This window comes from Bactrocera dorsalis, chromosome 2 (assembly GCF_023373825.1).
Source record: "Bactrocera dorsalis isolate Fly_Bdor chromosome 2, ASM2337382v1, whole genome shotgun sequence".
Classification (NCBI taxonomy): Eukaryota; Metazoa; Arthropoda; class Insecta; order Diptera; family Tephritidae; genus Bactrocera; species Bactrocera dorsalis.
In genome coordinates, this window is record NC_064304.1 from 88,411,565 (window position 1) to 88,436,641 (window position 25,077).

General features: G+C 37.0%; 2 protein-coding genes across 5 annotated transcripts in view; one reads left to right on the forward strand and one right to left on the reverse strand.

Annotated features, from left to right (window-relative positions):
• LOC105229647 (furin-like protease 1) overlaps positions 1-25,077 on the reverse strand; it is a 298,513-nt gene that overhangs the window by 225,328 nt on the left and 48,108 nt on the right. The window lies entirely within an intron of this gene.
• On the forward strand, positions 17,977-18,652 carry LOC125776439 (uncharacterized). Of its 2 annotated transcripts, none has more exons than XM_049448334.1 (3): positions 17,977-18,100; positions 18,180-18,355; positions 18,426-18,652. In XM_049448334.1, exons 1-3 carry the CDS (start codon positions 18,072-18,074, stop codon positions 18,560-18,562), a joined length of 342 nt encoding a protein of 113 aa, XP_049304291.1. In that variant the 5' UTR covers positions 17,977-18,071; the 3' UTR covers positions 18,563-18,652. The 2 variants fall into 2 exon arrangements, with proteins under 2 accessions (XP_049304291.1, XP_049304290.1); XM_049448333.1 differs by having other exon boundaries at positions 18,180-18,351.

Consider the following 25,077-nt stretch of genomic DNA (forward strand, 5'->3'; position numbering starts at 1 on the left):
CGCATTCTTTACTTATAATTTAATGAACAAAGCACTTTTGGTGGTTGCCGCTCGAGTTACGCGTAAACAGGCCGCAGGTGATAATTTTCTTGTAACAGACTGAGTTAAAAAACAACCTCGAAAACGATTTTATGTTAAAAAGCGGAAAATGTTTGAGATCTGGATTTATGCATATAACACAATGATGGGGAACACAGCTTGAAAATAGAGAGCAAAACGAGCAAAGAATTTGCTTCAAATGAAAGCAGAGTTCTTGTACTTTCCAGCTCTTCAAAATTCCGGCATTTACAATTACATATTGTTCTAGTAAGACTTTAGCAAAATTCGACAAATTTCTTGAGTGCACCAATGCGAGGAAGTAAAAAGCAGGGCAAATTCAAACAGCATTGTCAGGCACGGCACGAAAGCTTACGCAAAAGCCAACTTACCATAAATGTCGCTTCATCTTCCTCTTCATCATTATCATTATGCCATTTTTATTGCGCCTACTAATCGTTATCAACGTTTTTTATTTGCCTAAACGTATCATTGTTTGTATGAGTATGTGCCGCTAGCCACAAATGGTGGCTCAGGTATCTTCGGCAGCATCACCAAGTTCTGTTGCGTCTTCTAGGAACGCGTAAGCCTCATTATCACCTGATGTAAATAGCGCCGAGAGGCAACAATGTTTATGTAAAGTGTTTTAAAAAGTCCATATATGTGTATGTATGTGTTCCCTGCTGTTGTTGTAGCGGCGACACGTCAGGTAAAACTCCGAGTATTGTGAGGTGACGTGGATGGATTTTGCTGTTTCTTGTTCTTCTTCTGCTTTTTGCGCTTTGTTAGCAGTTTTATCTGCTGCTAATAGTGTTGGCCTAAATGTTAGCGCTTTTCTATCTTTTTTTTAAGTATTTACATAAAGTTGCTTAACGGTACGCACCGTTAAATACTGTTGGTATAACTGATGTTGAAAATGTGTTTGTTTGCTTTTATTGTTATTTCTTACATTTTTAGTTATGATGCGCTAAAGTTTATTTGATGCTTAAGATACGACTATGTACATATGTATGTATGTATAAATGTAGGCAAAGAACTTTTCAAAGTGCTTCATCACGAATTTAATATTTGTGGAGTGGAAAGAACTCAAAATCTTAATTGCGTGTGAGAATTAACTTTAATATGCAAATTGGGGAGCAATGAAGGATAAATTCATTTACCGTAATGCTAACATTTAGACTGAAATTTCAATCTGTTTTTGTTGTTGTGACCCTTTTTAAAAGGTGCAAATTTTAATGCTGCCATGAAGTTCAACAATTGACAGGTTGGGAAGGCAATGACCCCGCATGAAAGGGGTTTGAATTGGGATTAATGAAGGGGGTCTTACGCTAGAACTTCCCAAATGCCATTTTTAAAGCGGTGAACATAGGTACACTTAAGTATGTAATACTGGAAAACTCCTGGTTTGACCTTTTATGTCTGGAATCAAATACTGTTAAAATAACACTAGTTATGAGGTAATATGAAGTTATCCTTCATATGTTGATGGTCAAACCTACGGAACGGATTTTATTAATCACGTCAAGAGAAACGTATTGATGGCGTTTTTTAGTAAAATATTCTCTGCAATGTTTAACTGAAAAGCGTCCAAACAACAGAGTACCGATAGCTCAAAACCTTATATACAAATCAGTAACGAAGAATTCTAATTTAGATTCTGTTGTGGTTGCTTTAAGAACTTTTTTAACTTTTGATCTAGTTAAGTTACAGCTCTTATTATATAAGTACTTTGAAACATAGAAATCATATAACCGGCATTTTTGGGACCGCCTCTCACTAATTTCTATATCTCTTAGTTTCTCAGGTCTGTTTTCGTAGACAATTTGAAAGTTAATGCCTGATCTAATTTGTCTGTCCTACAATTTCATTCACTATCTATTAAATTCTTTAAATTCCAAGACATCGAGCTCTAAAAATTCATGAATGGAATGCTCTGATATCAGCATAGCGGCTGTTTAAGTACTTGTAAGCGCACTTAAAATAACCGTTATGAAATTTTTTAATTTTAAATTTTATTTTATAAGCTTTCAACTTTGCCAAACATAGCCGCCGTTCCATTCATATTTACATATGAAGGGGTTCGACGACCTCCGCTCAGCAAACGTACAACTCTCGTACAGATTTTTAAAAATTTTCGCATTTTTTTTAACTACGAAAATAGATAGACACACTTACATTTTTGCATTGCCATTGTTTTACGCAAATTAAAAAAAAAAGAAAAAACAGCACAAAGAAAAAGCTTTCGAGTGTCATAAATAAAGCGACTAAAGGAAGTCAAGCAAATCCATTGAATAGCACAAAGTATAGCAGAAGCTTTCATAAATACAAGCGACTTATTTTAATAATACAATGCTATTGTTGTTGCGTGCAAGCTTAATACATTGGACTCTATATACATGTATGTATATATGTATGTACGCAGTTGTATTGCTATCTATTTCAGTTTTTATTTTAGCAATATTAATTAACATTTCATTTGTGCGCAGAAATTGTTTTGTTTATTGTTGAGAGCGCATTTACGAAGCGAAATGTTTTTTTTTACTCACTGAACCGGTTCGACGACTCTGCGACTCTCCGCTTCCGCACCGCGCGCACTCAGTCCACTTAGCCGCCGACAACGGTGCCACCGGTTCTAAGCGTTCATATTTTGTGTTATTTTTATTATTACTTGTTGCTGTTGTTTTCTCTTTGTTAGTTGCGTGTGCTTATCGAATTTGCATAGAGCTTTTTTACTGCCGCTCTTCATTTCTACTTAAATATAATATTTTAATACTTAATTTAATTTTCCCTTTAATTTCTTTTTAATTATTCTATTATTCTGCTGTTATTTTTAATCTATTTTATTGCTGTTTAATTAGTTTTTATAATTTGTCCGACAAACACTAACACTAACTGGCACCGCGCGTGCTCTCAAATGCAGTGACTCAACGAGCCACTCAACCCAATTCAATGCACTCAACTCATTTACTGGCTTTTATTATCTGACGTTGAGTGTTATTTGGTTAACCTGCTTTGATTACAATAATATAGTGGGAAATTTAGAAGTTGTAAATGATTTTGCAAATATTTATACCCACGGTTTATTAGAGAAATAGAGAGCTCTGGAGAAGTAAAATCCAAATACCAAATAAGAGGGAAGAGGAGTAGCGTATGCTCTAAGGAAGGAATTAAGATATACAGTGTATGTACTTATAGCCAAAATTTTGAGATCACGGTCCGTAGTCTTAGCTGATTAGGGCATGAAATATAACATTCTATTCAAATTTCCAAGGTTTGGTGAGTCGTAGGCAGCTAATAAATGACTAAATGATGAATAAACAGAATAATCAGCGGCAGAAGTCATTAACAATCGGAAACGTTCTCGTAAAATGCACATCAATATGTACATAAGTACATACATATATGCAAAGTCCTTGGTTCCCTTCAGATGTCAAACTACAGAGATCAGCAGATGCATCAAAGCATCAATGGAAACGTGATAAATCCTACGAGATTCCCAAAAAATATAAGTCAGAAATCATCAACAAAAAACAGATACACTAGAGGTTGTTAGTATTCTTAAATGTTCTCAGGGAGAATATAGTATCTGAGTTGAGCATTATTTTGCCTCACGGTTACAACCGAAACAGACCTACTTGTTTTATCACAGTATTGGAACGAAAAATCGAAATGCCGCCTATGCAAACCTAAAACCAATTATGTACCGCTAATTATTATTGAGGGAGGGGATTACTATGATTCACCAACAATTGCATGAAATAAACAGGGGAAGTACACAAACAATACACACAAGCGAAATGTTCCTACATTGCTTGAGGCGGGCAACCTTTTGGGCGTGTAAATTTAGATTTTATAAGCATGCTCCAAAGATTTGCATATACTAACACACACACACACACACACAAGCACGCATGTTGTAAATCGCTCGTCGGGCAATCGAAATCAAATTAAAATGCAAATGAACTCAGCAACGCCTTAAAATGTGTACAAGAAGTTTGCGAGAATACATACATACATATGTAATGTGTAAATTTTTCCTCTAGTTGAAGATTTGTGCATGCTAAATTTCAAGTTTTCAAGTCATTGCGGATTTCTGACATCTCCGTTGTTTAATTTGTTTTCGCACGCTTCCATTTGTTTATTCTTTTTCAGTGTTTTCTTGGCTTGTTTTGATTTGATTTCCTTACTGTTTTGTTTCTATTTGTTCGTGGTTTTTACATTGCAAACCATTAGCATTTGCAAATGTTAAGCCGAATTGGGAAAAAAGTAAGGGAAATGCGGAAAAAAGTTATTAGTCTGGCAACCATTAATCGCATGAAACCAAAGTAACACAACAATTGGCATATGTATCTTTTTTCATGAAATCTGAAATTGGTTTTTTTAAGGCTAAAGGAAGCTACACACACATAGGTACATAGATCACAGGTAGTCAAAAACAAAAAGTCATTTATGAACGCACTTTAAACTGCCCAGAATGAAATCGGAGCATTGACCATAAAGCCTAAACTGCTTTCACATGCTTAATCTCACTGGATTCGGTGTAGTTAAGCAAATATTGATTTTAAGCACAGAAAATCTGTTTTCAGAACACACACGCGGTATCTTCCGTGTGATTATATTTGCCACCAGATCAAAATTGATAAATAAACTAAATAGAAATAAATATTGTCAAAAACATTTCACAAAGTGCAAAAATTAGGTAAACATTTAAACGGTTATTTGTTCGACGACTTCCACAGTGGACATTGTTGCAGCGTAATACCATGTTCAGACCGAAAATTTAAAAGATCAGATTACATTTAAGCATTTCATAACCCAACAGTGTTCTCACTGCCGTTAGAAAGATCAAAAAATAGCTGTTATTGTCTTTCAAGAATTCACATCGCTTAGTATTTATCAAAAGAAAAGATTGTCATATAGTATTTTGAAATAATAGCCATCTTTTTTTCAAATAGTTTCCTTATAATAGAAATAGTGTATGCATTTTTTCATTTGTTAAGTCGATTTTCAGGTGAAATTCGATTCATTGCTTTGAAAAAAATTTGTTTGTTTACATTTTTTTCTCTTTGTAGTGTCTAAATCAGCTGCGATAATGTAACAGATTTGCAATACTGACAAGTAGATGGCGCAAAATCAGAGTCGCACAGAGAGATTTTTGCGTGGATCACTTTCAAATCATTTCAATGAAGTGATTTGAAACTGTCATTTTTGTATAGCGAAATCTTGATTATTGGGATAAACCACTCAACAGCCGAAATCGTTTGATTAAGTGTCGGTCTGAACATGGTATAACCTGCCAACAGCCCAAAGGCATACACGGTTGCACGCAATAGGTCGCAGCAGCGCTTAGACACATACACACATACTTACTCGCGCATATTATGTGCCAATGTCAAAGGCAGAGAGCGATAATCGTGGTTTTATACATACATATATACATATAAGCATGTAAATAGATGTAGCGACGAATTCATCTAAATTTTTACGACCTGTGGGTGTGGCTAACAACAACAGCTTATACTTACTCCATATGCCATTTCTATGGCGTGCTCCACCAAGCATTCAAACGAAATCGCGCTCATTTCATATGATTAGCGTTATCACTGGCCTTTGTCATGTAATATCAATACAATGTCAGGCATACATGCTTACAGAAATACATATGTACATATGTGTTTGTGCAAAAGCATATAGAAATAATCTTTATTTGGTTGTTTAAGATGCAGTAATTGGAAAAGACCAAACCGCATTTTTTAATATTTGCTTGTAATTTTTTGAAATACTAGTTATCAGACTTTTAGTTTTCTATATGAGTTTTTATCTTCTTTTTACTATAATTAAAACAGTTTTATGAAAGTTCTTAGAAATTTAAGTATCAATATCATGTTTTTTTTAATTAACTTTTTTCAGTTTTTCACAATTCTAAAATTACCATAATGTTGATTTTAGCGCTTTTTCTATCAATATTTCGTCAATTATTTAATCTCTCTATAATATATAATACCTTTTTCATTTATGAAACTCATACTAGAATAAAAATTTGCTTTCCCGCAAATATTATATAAAACAACCGTAACAAAATAACCATTAACTTTTCATTAATTCGCTTTCAAATTTTTGATTCTCTATAGAGTGGCCAGGCATGCTCCCCCAAATCAAATGCAAAGAAAGAAACAATTTCCAAAAGTACATACATAAATATGTTGCACATAATAGGGATATATGTATACATATGTATGTATGTATGTATATTATACACATAAGCCTGAATTTATGGCGCTGTTCAATATTAAAATTCGTAGGAAAATATAAAATAATTGAAATTTGAAAATTGGAAATAAAACAAATTGTAGCTGTAAACAAATAGAGCTGCACTGCAACTGTATCTGTATGAGTCTGTGATAATCGCACACACTTATTGAGGGAAAGTGGCAGAGGGAAACCAAAAAGGTATACAAATAAGGTGTTGACATAATTTTCCATGTGTGTATATATGTACATTAGAGTGGGTTGATTTAGAGGGAGCAAAAAAACGAAAAATCGCGGGAAATATTTTACTGTTCATTCTGAACAACTTTGTCTAAGAGACTATGGGTTTAAAACCGAGACTGCAATCTTTAATGCCAAGTTCTGTAAGGATCATAAAATTTGTTCGCCAGTTTTTGAGTCTAAATTTAATACGTACGTGGAGTGCATTTTGAAATTCTATTGATCACTTATCTACATATATCAATCAATTATTTGGACTTTTTAAACTTCGCCTTGAAAATAGATTAGTCGACACCTGTTTTAGACCCATTATTTATTCGACAAAGCTGTTCAGAATAATACGTAGAACATTTTCCATATACGCGATTTTATAGAAAAAAGTCGAAACGCTCTAATATAATGTACATATATGCGTGGGTGACAAAATCATGTAGAGATAAAGTGCAGCAAAGTGTAATATTTAGAGTATATTTTGCATTTATTTTCAAATCATTTACATTAATAGATAAATGTCAGTTCTCATTTGCATTTAACGCATCCGTGCACAAAATGCTTATATATTCGACAGTAAGTATCCTGTATTGAAATGAACTAATTATAAACTCCAATACCAGTAGAATAAACATCAAACCCAACTGGTCTGCCGACTGACCTTTTTCTATAAATGCAACTCTGGTAGTTTTCACATCAATTCTCATACAATATTTCAGTCAGAAAAGTACCAAACAAGCTCAAAAAATAAGTAAATACATGCATATACCGAGAGGCATAGTAATTAAAAAGTCAAAGTGAATGAAACTATTTTGAAAGCAAAAAAGAAGAAATTTTAAGGTCACAGCTGCATTTCTTATAGAATCATAGTGTTGAAACTGATCTTTATCTTCGTTCTGATTGGTGAATTTGTATTTGTATTTTTAGTTAAGTATGTGCATGTATGTCCTTATACTGATTACAATTATATTCTTGATTTTAAGCAGATCTCTGTGCTTTTATTGAATGAAAACATGTTCGCCGAATCATATGCATTTATGTATGTAAGCATAAAATTTTTAATATTTTAGTGAACCAACTACCATGAAAGAATTATTTTTTCATAAATTTTGGGTCCATAAGTTTTTCCAATAATCAAGCTTTGCACTTATTTTGATTTTAAATTGAATTTAGAATTGCAAAGTTCATTAAAATGTGCAAACGTACATGAGTATATTTGTACATGGAAGAACACAGAAAAAAATATACATACATACATACGTACTCTGAGTATAAATGTATACATATGTATGAACTTATACAACAAAAATGATATCAACAACTTATTTTATAAGTGTTTTATTGTTCTCTTTCTCATAAATCAAGAGCTTAACACAAATATTTTCAAAGTTCACGTAAATATCTTTACGAGTCACTTGGCTTATTAACTCAAGTATTGTATAAAATTATTTATATAGAAGTGATTAAAAGTGTATACATATGGATGTAAGTATGCGTATGCAAAATACGAAAGCAAATATTATTTATTTGCGAATATATTCAAAACGTGGTGAAGAGAACGGAATTGTATGGGGAAAAAGCGACCAACGAGTTTTATTTAACTTTATTATGAAGAAAGCTTCCAAGAAATAAAGCCTACAAGCGTGACAACAGCAACAGAATACTGTAAATCATCTGTTAAAAATATAGATGTTGCATAATTATTGCGGTGACTTTTCTGGACTAAATGTGGTCTATAGTTGTGGCTTCGAATTTACTTATTTTATAGCATTGTGCCGCACAATGCAATGCAAATACAGTGTCTGTTTGTCCAAAGTGCTCTGAAACGCTCGGCAGGATTGCATATTCAGGGATAAAGTACTCGGTTAGTGTGATGCGTTCGATTCGCAGTCTCTCCACCTCTTGGCGAACCGCATACAAATAATATTTCTTACAAAATTAAGCTATGTATCAATCGGAATGATCACTACTGTAAAGAGACAGACACCGCCAGTTGTAAGAGAAAAAGGTGTTTTCGCAATGCCAACGAGAAATTCTTTATTATACAATTTAGCCAATGTAAGCCAGTTTATACTAGTTAGGCGATAAAAATAGCAATGCGCCAATAGAACGGGAGTGTCAATGAACGATTTCATATTTGCATCATCTATTTTGTTTGCATGTATATAAGTAAGCATGTGTGTATTTAAACATACATAAATCAGAGTTTACACAACAAAATGCTTGTATACATTTTAAATAAATCTCCATAAATACCTGCAGCTGATAACACACGGACGAGCAACAAAATGTCCAAAACAACAAAGTGAATAGTAAAAATTTGCTAAGCACGAATGATGAAGGAACTATGTTAATTTTGAGAGTGCGCCAACTCAAACTGCAAATAGCCGTAAATTAGTTGGCAAAACAACAAACGGCCAACAACTAACCAACCACGAAAATGTGACAGCTAACATTTAATAACGCCGGAGTTTAGACATGTGTATATGAGTAGATGTGAACCTCTATTTGCGTGTGTTTAAAAAGTCGCCTTTAAGCAATCTAACCGGAGAACAAAATATTGTGCTAATCAGTTAACTTCTAATGAGCTTCACATACATATATATTAAATACATACCTACATATGTACATATGTATATGCTATAGATATAGAAGCATCCGACATAAACTAGAACAGATCACATGTTTCAAGAATATACAGCGAAATTTTGAATGCAATTAAAAATTTTTCGAGATCTTCGATGGCGCTAACAAAGAGGTAATCCAATTTTTGAATAAAACAAGAAAAAACGTTAACTTCGGCTGCACCGAAGCAAATATACCCTTCATAGGTGCATTTACTTTAGTAACTACATATGTGTTCAGTTTGTATGGCAGCTATATGTTATAGTAAGCCGATGTGAACAATTTCTTCGGAGATTACATTGTTGTCTTAGAAAATAATCTATACCAAATTTTGTGCATATATCTTGTGAAATGCAAAAGTTTTCCATACAAGAACTTTTTTCCGATCGTTCAGTTTGTATGGCAGCTATATGCTATAGTAAGCCGATCTGAACAATTTCTTCGGAGATTACATTGTTGTCTTAGAAAATAATCTATACCAAATTTTGTGAATATATCTTGTCAAATGCAAAAGTTTTCCATACAAGAACTTTTTTCCGATCGTTCAGTTTGTATGGCAGCTATATGTTATAGTGGTCCGATATCGGCAGTTCCGACAAATGAGCAGCTTCTTGAAGAGAAAATGACATTGGCAAAATTTCAAAACGATATCTTAAAAACTGAGGGACTACTTCGTATATATACAGACAGACGGATAGACAGACGGACATGTTTAAATCGACTCAGCTCAACATACTGATCATTTATATACATATGTATATACTTTATAGGGTCTCCGACGCTTCCTTCTGGGTGTTACAAACTTCATGACAAACTTAATATACCCTGTTCAGGGTATAAAAAAATTAAATATTTTCCGAGATACTACACTGCCACAGTGATTTCGGAATGCTCCGTGGATGAAAGTTAAAAAATAAAAAAAATGGGTAAATTAAGTATTCATAAATTATGAAAAGTCAGAAAATGTATATAAGTAAACTAGTTTCGGACTAGTTACCAAATAGTTCATAAGGTACTCAAAATTAATTTGCTTTTTATTTGTGAAACTTCATCAGACATCCTTATATAAATATGTAAATAGGTACAATTCAGTATAATATATTCAAATATACATATGTATAGTATGTACATGCGTAGGCATGTGTGTATGGCAAGGGTCACGATACACAGATTTTTATGTCACTTGCAGTCGAAACGCTGCTCACTGTGTTACTTTATTAACAAGTACTTGTGGTATTTTACAAAGCGAAAATGTATGCCTGTGTGGGTGTTTGTGCGCGTGTGTGTTTGCTTTTGTGTCGTAGGCAAGTAATTTACTGTAAAAATTTTATCAAAGCAAATGAAACGTGATTTCTCTGCTAATAGACTTGCAAACAAGCAAACAAACATATGATTGTACGTGCGTGTATGTGTGTGAACGACTTGTGTATTGCACACTGTAAAATATGCGATGCTGCAATCAAATACACACACGTACACGCATCGTGAGATGAAAGCACAACTCACCCACACACTGCCATCCTGGTACATTTAAACGCATTTGAACATAAAAGCAACAACAACAATGCCAACATAATAAACAAAAGCAGCGGAGCGGTGACGAGGAGAGCAATTCATTCCATTCATTGTTGTTGCTGTTTAATTTTATGTAGCTGCTGAGCGCAACAACCTCCGCCAAAATACATTCTCGCCTATGTGCGTGTGTGTGTGCCCAAACAAACATACATACGAAATTACATGTCTAACAACGCTAACAGAGCGAGTAATGAAATGATGGCAAGTGGCGACCCGAAGTACCGGTACCCAAACCCGTCACCTCCTACCCCTTGCCAGCCAACGTTTCGAATTGCCTTCCGACGCTGTGCTTAGCATGTTGCGTATGCTAATTGCCGCATTTAGCTTAACTCGCGATTTACAAAATTTTTCTCAAGCCTACAGACTACATGACCCTGCAGGAAATTAAAAATGTTGCAGTAAATGTGTACTCAACTGAATTGATCTGGGGTACAATTTGCGAAAGCATTTCACATTTGAAAATTTCAAAAAGGCTTACGGTAAAATACACCTAATACCCAGTACATGCGTCTAAATTAAAAATCTCTCTCTCTTTTACGCTATTTATTTAACTTTACACCTTGTAGAACTGCATAAACAACAAGTATTTGTTATCCATTGAACTGATCAAGAGCACATGACATATTTGCTGATAGACTTTTTGAGCCTCCGAAAGACGATTTACCGTCAGAAAAGGGAATTTTGAGAATATTTACTTCTAATAAAGGTTTTGTGAAAATTTAGTACCATTTTTCGTAGGACTTTACACTCTAAACAATTTCAGCAAAGTAACCCGAAAATATTTTGATGACAAAAACCTTTAAAGAGCTTCAAATTTGATTGCTCAACACAAGCATTTATGGGAAAGTCCTGTATTAGCTTTAATTTTCTACTGGGTGTGCACTATGTTGGCGCTCAAAGTGTGCGTAAGCTTACAAACCGGCACGTGATTATGTTGCGGCTGCTGACAACAATACCACCAGCACTGGGGAGGCTTTCACGGCCAGCCCCTTCCCGAGGTAACAAACAGTGTGAGACGAAATAAATTTTAAATGTCAACAAATTTTGTCAAAATACGAGCTTATGTGCACTGAGTGTCATGTGGCACACGCTCTCACACACATACATACATATATAGAAGGCGAACGCCGAAGCGTTGGCAAAGAGGCTTGTGGGCATTACAGCTGGATTTTCTAATTAAAAATTTTGAGTGTCGCTTGCATACAAAATTATCAAGTGCGGGTGGGAGGGGTGTAAGACACCAGACGACTGTCTATATGTACGTATGTATGTATGTATGTAAATACACGCCTTAGAAGTTGTTTCGTTTGAATTTCTAAAAAGGCAATTTGTTGTAAATTTGTTATGTTTATGGCAGATTCGGATGAGAAAATGGGGTGGGAGGTGTTCTTGGGATGATATGCCAATGAAGTATTTACCAAGAAACTCAAATAACCAAGAGTGTCAACAAGGAAGGTGTGAGTTATGTATGCATGTTAGGAGAGTCAAGCACTCACAAATGCATGTGCTGCTGCTGCTGCTGCTGCTTTTCGTTACGTTCGAGGTGAAGTAAGGGTTAATTCCAAGTGGGGCTAATAAAATTTTCACATTTCATATGCAAATCGGAAGCAAACATGACTCGAGGGCGAACACTCAGCGGGAACGATATTAACCAAATTTTGATTGCTAAAGTCAGCGCGCCAGAGAATGCCGCGTAAAGAGAGCGGAATGAGCCACACGCAACCGACTATACACATACCTAAAGATTTCTGTGCCAAGACGCTACAACAACAAACAAATAAAATAGGTTTTACTGTGCTAAGAGTTACAAAATAAATAAACCGCTACCAAACACAACAAAAACGGTATAAAATTCCTCGCTTGTTCTCCTGCGCTTTATTAGACTGCTTTTTGTATACCGAAACAAATTAAAACTTTTCGTTTGAAAATAATTGAAATTTCCCGAACTCATAATGTGCAACAGCTTAAAAGGAGAATTACTCATAGTGTAGCCGCAACAGATAATTCAGCAATTCAACAGTGGCATTCAAGTAAATGAGCGAGCAAAAGGCAAAAAGTTAATGAAAACTTAATTGAGAAAGGAACAGTGTGAGGGTGAAATTAGGAGAGACGAGCAAGCGATTGTAAGGACACCAACAAAGTGAATGATTCAAAACGTTGCAATTAAAACAAAAAATACATACTAAAGTCCTTGCAAAAACCCTGAAAAATTAGTTACTGTCTTATCTAACTGCACATGCACCGCGAAGTCCATACAAAAATATGATTAAGAAACTTGCAACTTAAGGATTTGTATGGTGTGCAGTGCTAAAGCAACAAAACATTATAATGTGGCAACGATGCAGATCGCTGACAGCAGCCGAATCAATTGAAAGCTACCGCAAACAGAAAGGAAACACTAATTGTGTGGTAAATACAAATAAATATAGCCACCTGGATATAAAATATGTATGTACTATGTGTTAGGGTGATTCAAAAAAAATTTTTTTTTCGATTCGATTCGATCAGAAAAATAGGTTCCTAGATTCAATGAAAAAAAAATCATATTTGGAGAGGCTTTCTTAGAGATGGCTAGGAACTTATTTTTCCGAGTACCAATCGAAAAAAAAAATGAATTTTTTTGAATCTCCCTAGTATGTGTGTATGTGTACACATAGAAGCAGCGTACTGTAATCACAATTAAAATTCAATTGACGATAAAGCAGAGCGAATAGCAAACCGCAACGCCCACAATCTCAATCGATGCAACAAAAAGCGGCGGCAACAACTAAAAACTCTGTTGGATTGTCTGTCGAAAGGTGAAGGCCGGCAGAGGCGCTGCCACTGTCGGTATTTTTAAATATAATATTTGAAGCTGGCGCACTTGTTACACCAAAAAGTAACGAAGAAGCCAATGATTGCCAAAAGAAAATTCTCTTCAAACACAAAGCTGCAGGAACTGCAAAACGTAGGGAAGCACAAAAAGCTCACATAGAAGCCGGTTAACCCAAACAACAGCCTTGAACATTTATTAATAATTATGTGGGGGCAATCCTGGGGTCATGTGTAGAAGTTCACGCAAGTGAGGAAAGTTCTCTGATCGCCATTCACTTGGGAGTGGTCAGAAACGATTGTTTTACATATGGCTCAAGCAGCTCACGACTTCCGGTCTTTGGCCAAGTATTCTCTGGGTAGCCTAAGAACATCCGTTTTAAGGCGAGCTAAAGTGAGAAGGTGAAACGTCCCCTGTATAGGGTTGTGCGGTGGGTGTGGGTGGGACCCACCACGTAAAAAAAAACACCCAATGAAAACTTCGGCTATAATCGCGTAAGCGGTGTCTACGCCAATGAAGAAGAGAATACTGCACACTCAGGACCACAAAATGTAGAAGCTTGCCAAATATTTATACGCCAAGTTCATGGCTATGCATATGGCATGAAATTGTGCGAGACACTTAATACCTACAATAACAATAATAACTACAATTAGAGAAACTTAATCGCGCTACTAGCATGCCGACGTCTCGCAAGTATTAAGTTAGTATTAATATTAGAGTACAATTAAGCGCTTTAAAAAGAGACAGCTTTTGAAGAGAAGTTTTGCAACAACTCGTGCTCAGCACTTTTTAGTAAATTTCGCTCGAAATATTTCATTAAATTCCGCTTTATTTTTTAGACGGAGGTTAATTGAGCATGAATTCAAAAGAACCCGAATATTCAAAGCTTCAGCAACGAAAGAATAAATTTATTCAGCTGCTATTTACTTACTGTATTGATAAAGTCGTAGGATATCCCAAATATTCGGAATCTCAAAGGACCTCAAAGTGTATGTATGTATGTATGTACACGCATAATTATGTAGCTGTACGTCAGTGTGTATGGACCTTGTACGCCCTTCACTTCAAGTTAAAAGTGCACACTGCACCAAATCAGGCATTCAAGCAAAGCAAGTCGACAAGATGGGCAAGGCCCACCCTATAGGCAGCTGAGTGTAAATAACGACGCCACAGCCAAAGGCGACTGCAATTTGTGATTGTGATCATTATTGGCGCTGCTAATTAAAATAATTGATTGGTGGCTAAATACAATTATCACAGTTCCCAGTAAAATTGAACAAAACAACAAGGTTTTTAGTTGGAATCTATAATGAGAAGAGCGCTGTGTGGTATGGTGGCATGCAGGCATAGCGCGATTGAGTGCGGATTTGATATTGAAGTTAGGGTTGAGGGTCACAAGCACTGATTGTCTGATAGGACGGGCAACGTCGCTGCGTTTTGTTTATACTTTTTATACACTTTTAGTAGATGAAGTCAGCTGAAATTTTAAATGAAGACTTCAAAGTACTGATAACAAATAATTAGTTTGTTATACAATTGGGGGAAATCTGGGTGAAGTTCAAGACTGCTACTAGAATTTATATGTTTTTACAGTTTGTAATTATTTTTTGCTTCAAAGTCGATATGTTCTCAAACCACAAAAACGTGTATGTATATGTATATATGTATGTATATACCATATCTCTGCTTCTTGCTAAAAAGCTCTCTTTACACTACTTCGCTTCTCATATGCATACAGAGCGACGAAAAAATGTGCTGCCACCAGCTTGTCTGCCGAAAGTAATATACGCTTTAAGGATGCAGAAGCAGGCGAAAATTGCTGTAATGTGTAAACGAGGAGACGACAATCAAGAAGTCACAATGTAAAGCGACTGCAAAACTGTTGGCCAAAATGAGCAAACAGAGCAGAAGCGGAGATGAAGACCAGGACAAATAAGTGTGTGTTGAATGTAAAATTAGGGTAGATGGGATTGATTGGCGGACAAAGTTGATTAAACTTAAGCGGTTGGTAAAATAAACGATGACTGTCAAAAATATAAGCAAAATTAGCAATAGAGGCAAGGATAGCTGAAAAGATTCGGTGCAGTAAGTAAAAGCAGGATATAACAAAAATAGGATAAACGAGAACTACATAAATCAGAAGTTTCAGATAGTTAAAACTTCTTCGTCTTCTGATGCTACCACAAGGCTGTTTCGAATATTAGTTTTCGATCCTCAGGAAGTATTCTGTGCAAATAGAAAACTTTTCACGATTGAAGATATGAAAGAATCTACGTGAAGATTAAAAATTGATGAATGAAGTGCTCTACAAAATTCCTGCCGGAATGTGGGCCAGAAAGCCGCAAATGACCAACCAACAGCAATGACTTCAGCGATTTTATGCTCCATTACATTTGTGTCGTAAAACAAACCGAATGCACACGAAACTGTTCAAAAAAGAAAATAAAGTTAAGTAAAGGGCATGACAAACCGTTATAATCACGCAACACAGCACAGCAAAACCCAATCACGATATCTTAAGCGTCACCAGCTGCCGCTGACTCAACTTAAATTGACTTGACGACTTGCCGCCCTGACTGTTGACTTCCGAAACTTTGTCTAAGCAACAACAATACTAATGACACTTTGATGGGCACAACAAAAGTGCGAGTTTCCGGGTGAAATTTTGTGTGCGCCGCGCATGAAGTGAAACAATATGTAGTAAAAATTTGTTGGCTAGCAAAAGCCAATGAAGAACGCTGAGAGTGCGCTGAGCAATAAGAAGCAAAAGTGAGAAAAATGGTCTCATTTGAGAGCAAACATAAAATGGTGATTTCCCTTGAATTTATGCTTCCACACCAAAACTATGTATGTGAATACCGCGCAACAAAGTTATTCGCGCCTGGACTCGCGCTCCGCCAAAGACTGCGCCAACGACCAAATAAATGCGTAAAGTTTTGTAATTAAAAACTAAAAGCAATCGCCACTCACCACTCGCTCTGAAATGTGAAATATTTCACAGTGCCAAAGAGTTCCCAACTGCGCTGAGCGGTGGAAGAAGAGCAGGATATGCCACTGATGCAACAGCGTCAAGTAATGGCAAGCGAAGGACTCAGGGCACAGCTGCTTGTTCGCAGTTGAAAATGCTTGACGCAGCTGATAATTACTTCGGCATCGTCGATGGAGCGTAAAAGTGCAGCAAATTTGACTTCTTCTCGCATTACAATAACAAACTGTTTGCTTATGCGAATATATGCATGTGTGTGTGTCTGTATGTAGATATACGCAACAGATTGTACAGATTGTCAATGTAGGGTTATGGTAATCAAAAATGATTTTGCAACGAAATTGCTGAAAGTAATTGGTAATTTGAATACCGCACACTTGCGGTCGGTAAGATGTACTTAGCAACTTTCGCTGAGGGTGTTGGAGCGCAACCTATTACATTTTGAGCAAATTAAGAGGAGGGGAACTATTTGTTAAGTAGTGCGCACATTAAACATATCTTAAATCTCCAAAATTTCAATGCCTTTTCAAAACTGGGATTGGGGTTTGAATTTACGGACACTTAAAGTAAGTTTTTTGAACTTCCGAATTCCAAAAACTCCCCGGACCTAATCTTAAACAAACTCAAAACATAGGATATATATATATGTATTTAATGAAAATGAAAAAAAATGTCACTAAAATCTGTACAAAATGAGCTTTGCTTGTTTCAAATATAATACGCTCGAAAACCTTGACCCACACACAGTCGAAAACCATGTATGCTGTCACGTCGGATCATTTGACGAAATGCCAATTTACTTTTTCCCACCAAAAACAACGCCAACATCAAGGCCTGCAAGAAACGCCATAAAACAATTCTATTATGCGCTCGAAAAGTCAATGAGTGTGAACAAATGCGAAACAATGAGCCGCCAGTGGAGAAAGGGGCGCACTTTTGAATTGAAATATTTCAATTGTTTGTCAGTGACAGGCGCATGACCACAACAAGAAAATAACATAAAGCGAACACATAAAAATGCGTGGGCCTCTTGGGTAATGGGGGAGAATGCGAGACTGAGCGACGACAGGCGTCGGCAATAAAATGACAGTGTTGCCACTTAACAAAATTAACTGTGAACAAAAAAATCGAGATGACTGCACAACCTAAAAGAGAATCGAAACATGTACGAGCATATACAGCATCTCAGCAGAATTGAAGTTCAAAAGTTTTAGATTCAATTAAGCGGTATTTTATGAAATTAACCGAAAAGTAAAAAAAGAAGAGCGCGAAACTAAAATTGTACACATGTTAATTCGCCCAGAGTGGCAACACTGGGGGCATTGACATTTACAGCGCTGTTTGTGGTGACTTTGTAGTAATGACACCTAATAAACAAACAAACGACATAAAACGGCCTTTGTGGGTAGATCTTTCGCGCCGCGACAATGAAGCAAAAATTAAAAAAAAAATAAATAAATATAATTTATATAAAATATAACAAGAAAACTTCTGAAATTATCAAAAAAAAAATTCTTTTACATTTATTATTTTGCACATAAAAACACATACAAAATGGAAAATAGAGACAAATTTGCACTTGTGTATGTCAAAATTTTGTAAAGCTCAAGCAGGAAAAATAGTACACTTCAATTTTACTTTGTATTTTTGTTTATTTTTCAGAAAAATAAAATGCGAATTGCAGATGCATGAAACCGCAAATCAACGGTGTAAAGAGCCAAATAACCAAGCGGACTGCCTGCGGAAAGTCGAGTGGAATGTCAATCATGTGTTCCAGCCATCCAATAAGTTTTGTGGTGTACACGCCCAAAGACGAAGAAATAACGGCTCATATGTATGTATGTATGTACGTTTGTTTATAACACCTACAGATCCCAAAAAAATAAAAAAATTCATGTGCGGTTTCAGCCGGGTCAAATACGAAAAATGCAGGTTACCAAGTGTCCGCTGCTGAGATTACCACAACCGTGCAGCAAATGCGGCCAGTGGGCGTCAAAGGACGAACCCTCACATGTCATTCGGGCTCGGCACAGCAATGCAAATAAAAATAAAATCATGGGGTTGAAAAGGAAATTACAAATCCGAAAGTAGTTAAATGCCTTGCAGCGCACACCATTTGTGGGCAACGATAAGCTTTGTTGTCTAGCAAAAATCAGGCGGAATTGAAAATATTTCAAAACCAAAGTGTTTTGTGTTTGATATTGTTTGCCTCTACATAAACCATTTGCTGCTGTGGCAAATAGAAAATATGGTAAAGTCAATGCAAAGAAAGTCGGAGAATCAGCTACTCATGCATTGGATTTGTATGTATTTTCCATTTGCAAAACGGGATTAACTAATTTACATGAAAACTGAGAGCAAAAATGGTTGAAAACAATGTACAAAGAGGATTCGATAAAAATTTGCGAGCTTTTCTAATTTAAACAGTGACGCTGAAATATGTGTTTTCATGCAATAATTGCAGTAAAACTCATGAATGAATCTAAAAGAAAACAGGAGAGAGAAAGTAGGAAATGCAAGAGTAATAGAAATGTCAGATAAAAATTTAACCCAAAAATCAAGAGAATATAAATTGGATATGTGAAGTAAGTGAAACGCACACGGGTTTATATCCGATGCTTGACTACAAGCATGGGATTGTGTTCTGTACTAAAAAAAAAACAAAAAAACGTGTTAGAAATTGCAGAATAAGTGAACTTGATCCATCCGAGAGCTGGTATCCACCAATTTAGCTTTGAAATCCAACTTAACATCAAGCTATGCTCCACCAAGATCTATGCTTAAGATTGTTTAAATATTCGAGAGAGGTATAACAGAAAAGTAATAGTTCTTCATCAAAAAAAAACGGGGGGTCTCTCATCCGAGGCTGTTTTTTCCTTTTCATTGGGGGTGTTTTTTACGTGGCGGGTCCCAAACCCAGCGCACAACCCTATGCAGGGGATGTTTCGCCTTCTCACTTTAGCTCGCCTTCAAACGGATGTTCTTAGGCTACCCAGAGTATACTTGGTCAAAGACCGGAAGCCGTGAGCTGCTTGAGTCATAAGTAAAAGAATCATTTCTGGCCACTCCCAAGTGAACTTTCCTCACTTCCGTGAACTTCTACACATGACTCCATCCGGACTGAGTAGGCAATTGAAAAGTAAAGTCTGCTCTCGACGAACAAAAACCAAACTCTATAAGTCGCTCATAATTCCCGTCCTGCTATATGGTGCAGAGGCTTGGACGATGACAACAACCGATGAGTCGACGTTGCGAGTTTTCGAGAGAAAAGTTCTGCGAAAGATTTATGGTCCTTTGCGTGTTGGCCACGGCGAATATCGCATTCGATGGAACGATGAGCTGTACGAGATATACGACGACATTGACATAGTTCAGCGAATTAAAAGACAGCGGCTACGCTGGCTAGGTCATGTTGTCCGAATGGATGAAAACACTCCAGCTCTGAAAGTATTCGACGCAGTACCCGCCGCGGGAAGCAGAGGAAGAGGAAGACCTCCACTCCGTTGGAAGGACCAAGTGGAGAAGGACCTGGCCTCGCTTGGAATATCCAATTGGCGAAGAAGAAGAATAGTTCTCTAACCTTGTTTTCGATTTGAACCCGATTCCTCCAACCCTGAAACACGTATTGAGAAAGATTTTACTTATGATTGTTCTCTCACCATTAGATACGAGATCGGAAAAAAAGAAAAGGTTACAGTTAACCGAATCGTTTTATTTTTAGCAAACTCTGGGCTTCGCAACCATTAAAATGCAACTCTGCAATTAAGAGTATTGATTTTCTCATCGCTTTTAGCAATCGGAGTTTTTGTGCAATTTTCTGATGACATTTGCAAAAGAAAAGTGCAGAGCCCGCGCTCAGCAACAATGAAATTTTCCAAATATTTGCTGCAAAAAGTGAATTTTGCAAATATTTTTTGTTGCACTAAATCCACTTAGCGATTAAACGCTGTGATTTAGAGCGCGCAAATGTTGCTTTATTTACTGTCACTGACTGCAGACTAACTAAAACAAAGGTTTAGCAGCAAAAACAATAACAAAATAATCATTCTAACTTTTCAAGCAACACGATGGGAGCTGCACACACGAAAACACTCGCGTTCGGAAAAATATGCTGCAGCAGGAAAATACAGTGCACCGAGTCGGACCCACTCACACATACACCATGGCTGACATATTTGGCGAGCGCCGCGTCACGCCGATGCACAGAATTCCGTTTGCATACGCCACATAACACACACGCACACACACATGCACATAGTCGCCAGCAAGCGCACACGTCGGGGAGCGCCATGAATTCTAACGCCACACTAATCGACAGTAAAGCGCTGATGCGCGCTATAAAGCAACAACAATAGGTCAATATGTGCGAGGAAAACAAAAATAATGAAAACGACAAACAAACAATAACAAAAGCTGGTGATAAAAACTTCTGAAAATGGGTGCGCTTGGCTGTTACAGTTGCAAGAGCAGTTTTCGATGAGGGTGCGGGTGTTGGAGAGTTAAGCGCTTGTAAAGACTGGTGCTGCGCGCTCTGAATAATCTAACATTTTTTCATTGTACGCGCCGCTATTCACAACGTTTTAGCGATTTTTGTTTTACTTGTTTGCCTTTGCCTCCGATTCGCCTCGTCGGCAACGCATTCAGTCGTGCGGATTTCATTTTTCCTCAAGTGTCTTCCTTGTCGGCAGCCGAATTGACTGACTGCTTGGCGGACTAATTGGCGGTCTGAAATAGTCACTTTGTTGCTTTGTGTCGTTGTTGTTGCGATTCATGCATTTTTTCACACCTTGGCAACGCTCTATGCTATTTTTATGTCGACAGCGTCGCCGCACTTCGTCTGAACGTGTGCATTGTATGACTGTTCACTAGTCAGACTCACTGTTTCTCCCATCCAACGTTGGGCGCAGGCGCACCCAAGTGCTCGCGCCTCGCGACGCATGAATGAATTATCGAAATCACTTAATCGCGCGTGCAGCGCTGCCGCCGCCATACCCGCGCCCCTGTCACAACCCTGATGTCATCGCATTTGTTGCCTTTTTCCAATTCAATTTTTCAGCGCTTCAATGCTGAAGCTGCCAATGCTGCTTGTGCATTGTCGTCTCCTCGCTGGAAATGCATGCGCATCCGAGTGTGGCATATGGGATACGCTCGGCCGGATATTGGTGAAATCTAATGGAAACTCTATGAGGTGTTGAGGATATGTGGACCGTGGAAGATAACACGTGCCGATGGCGAGTCGTGGGTAGCGCATTTAGCGACGTGCACCGCATGCTGCCACAGCTGTTTGTAGCGCGCAAATAATTTAAATAGATTTCTATTAAGCTTTATTGTTGTTGTTTTGTAATGAAAATTCTATTTTTTCGATCACTTGCTCCCTAACGGCAACGTATTTGTAACCGAAAGTGAGCGCAATTGATTGTTGAATGTCTCGGGGGCGCTATTGAAGTCTGCGAGCACATGCACTGCGGTTAATGATATATTGTCTGCATACAGTGCTCGACATAAGTGTGAACACACGGTGTATAATTATTTTCGAGGCAAATATAAAAGGTACAGAAAAATAGATGTTGCTACATAATTTATGTGTTATGTGTGTAAAAATGGAGCAATACATACTACTTATACTTCAATACTTAGAATAAAATAATATTTCGTGAAATTCAGGAAGAACTGATATTTGCAAAGTAAACTAGTTCAAAGTTAGTGTTCTTTAGAGAAAAGTCAAATTTATCTTCTAAGAAAGTTGGGCACACTATTTTTGTCCGTTAGTGCACATATTCCTAAAACAAGCTGAAATGCTGAGAATGTTCTGAAGCCTGAAAATTCAGATATCAATCATCTGGAGGGAGTGATAACGCGTGTGACCGCACTTTATTTCTTTTAAATAAAAATGTGTCCAAAATTTTGTAAAAGGAACTGTAATCGAATGCATGACAGTTCCCACAACGAACATTAACAGACAGAAAACTCTGAACTCTGGGATTTAATTATTCCCAAGGCCAATTAGGTTGTATTGTCAAGTGATAAATGTACCAATAGAAGTGATGAACAGACATGCATGGTTTGGTGTGGGGACTTTAATTTTAAGCCATTTTTTTTTATTTCTAGATAACATAATGTTTACTGTCAAAGCTTCCGCATTAGAAACCGTGAATATTCGAAACTTGTCTCCAAAATGACGACAATGGCAGTATATGCTTCAATCTTCATAATGCTTAATAATTAAGGTAACCGCTATTTGGTCCATATTTATTACTGAAGTTCTAATATCCGTCTCCGATCCCTTTTCAGCGATCTTTAATTCTTTTTTAAATGGTACAAGCCGAAAATAATTATCTGTGCTATCGGTGAACACTTAAGGGACTAGTTGAATAAAAATGAGACTCATATTTCCTAGTTTAGTATATTCAGATTCGCAAGGACATATGTATGTATACATAAGTAGGTATATAAGGAGCACAAAAAATGCGACACAACTGTCGCCAAGTCTAGCCCAGTTGCTTGGTATCTTGAAGCAGCGACAACACTTTCAGCTACCCAATTAAAAACCTTGCGCATCCACATGTTGCCAGCAGTGCATGCTTGCATACATATTTACACTTGCAACATACATGATCTTGCTGCGGCAATCGCAGCTGGCGGCGGTAGCCAATCTTCCAGCCGCTTACCGACATCTGAGGCGCCGTTTAAAATTGCAATTTCCAACAATTGCACACTACTATGCCAAAACCAACAACAAAAAACAATTTCATTCGGAAGCTGGCATCAGCAACATGTTCAATGAACGCACGCAAAGCTGGTACAGCTGTACATATGTAGGTGTGTGAATGTGCATGTATCTGTATACGCCGAGCGCTTCTGCTACTCCTTACCACGAGTATTTGTTGTTATTGTTACTCAATCCGTTGCTTGTTATTTGAGCGGATGACTATGATGCTCCCCTTCATTTATTCGCGGCGCCTTCATCACCAACATCAGCTGTGACGTTTTGGCTGCAGACGCCAGTAGGCAGTCAACAGATGCTGTCGGCAACAGCTGCGCAGCTGCGGCGTTTGAGGTCTCTTACAAATCACGTTGTTATTGTTGTTGTTGCAATTTGTGTTGTGACATTAATGAATCGCGCTGATGAACATACTTACGGCGAATGCATGGGAATTGGGGAAAAACCCATCGAGGGTCTCCACCGCTCGCAACACGCTGGAGGATGATGGTGTGGGTACGTGTGAGTGGAGGGGGCACACGCGCATCAGTTACGCAGTTCAATGAATTTTTAGGGCAAATGACCTGCTGCAACAACAACACAGTTTGTTGACTTTTTGCAGGTTTCATTGTATGCTCGAACGTGTATCAGCAGTAAAATACCCGGCCTGTGCAACAAAAAAACAAACAACATGCAAAGCTAAGTACAACATTTAAGGAAAGCGAAAAATACTGACGAACAGAGTTAATTTCTGAAGGATTTCTAAATATGAAGTTACATAACCGCGATAACCGGGAGTTCACGTGAAAACCAGAGAGCTGAAAAATATTGTGAGAGGGGAATCGGTGGAGTTTATGAATACATAAATTGCCATTTTACGAGAGAACTGCTCTGGATATTTTAAACAAGTTTCTCTTAATTAACTATGCTTACTATACTATACTTCTATTGGGTATAGAAAAATGTACACAAAGTTTTAAAAACGTCCAATTTTCTTATTGTATTATTTCAAAACTTTCGTGAGTTAACATATATTTCAGGCCTTGCTTGGTCTAGCCATTTAAGCCGAATAATAAGTTTAACGCTAACGTTTCAATACAAAGTTAAGTGGGCAATAAACAAAACAGATTATATTATTGCCGCACTTCGTGGCGTATGCATGTACATACGTAGATATTGCTGGCGGGTAGGTTGTAAATATGTGTGTTACTTGTAACCGTATTGGGCTAATCTTTGGTACACAACTCCACTAATCTCGTTTTAAGAAGAAAGGTCAAGTTTTCCTCAATAACGGCTTGGTTTACCGAGCTGCTGCTACCAAGCGGCTTCCGCTTCTCTTGCATTCTTAAGAATCAATGTTATGTCAATACTAGTATGCTACATTAAATAATTGGCTAATAATACATATTACTTATAATAATTAAAAAATCAACAATACAATCAAACAAAAAAAAAACTATTTATTCTGAGATCAATCAATTTTAAAATCGCTCGGGTATCAGATACCCGGCAACAATGACGCCGGGTTAAAGCTAATCCAGCTATTATGCTCTTTAAGCATTCTCTTCATTTTTATTCGTACGCCACACAATAGCATTTTCGTTGATTGTTTTGAAAATTGTTAACAAAAAATAAAATGTTAATTTCCGATTTCATGTACATATGTACATACATAAGTAAAGTTGGTGTAGTTGGAGTAGTTGGTAATCGAACAAACACAAACTAAATACTCGGATCATTTTCGTTCACACTTTTTGCTATGCTTCACGCTCTGAACACATAGAGCGCGACAGACTGCAAACGACATAGGCCAAATATTAAAATACACATGTTCTTATGGACACAGTTATAGAGACAGCT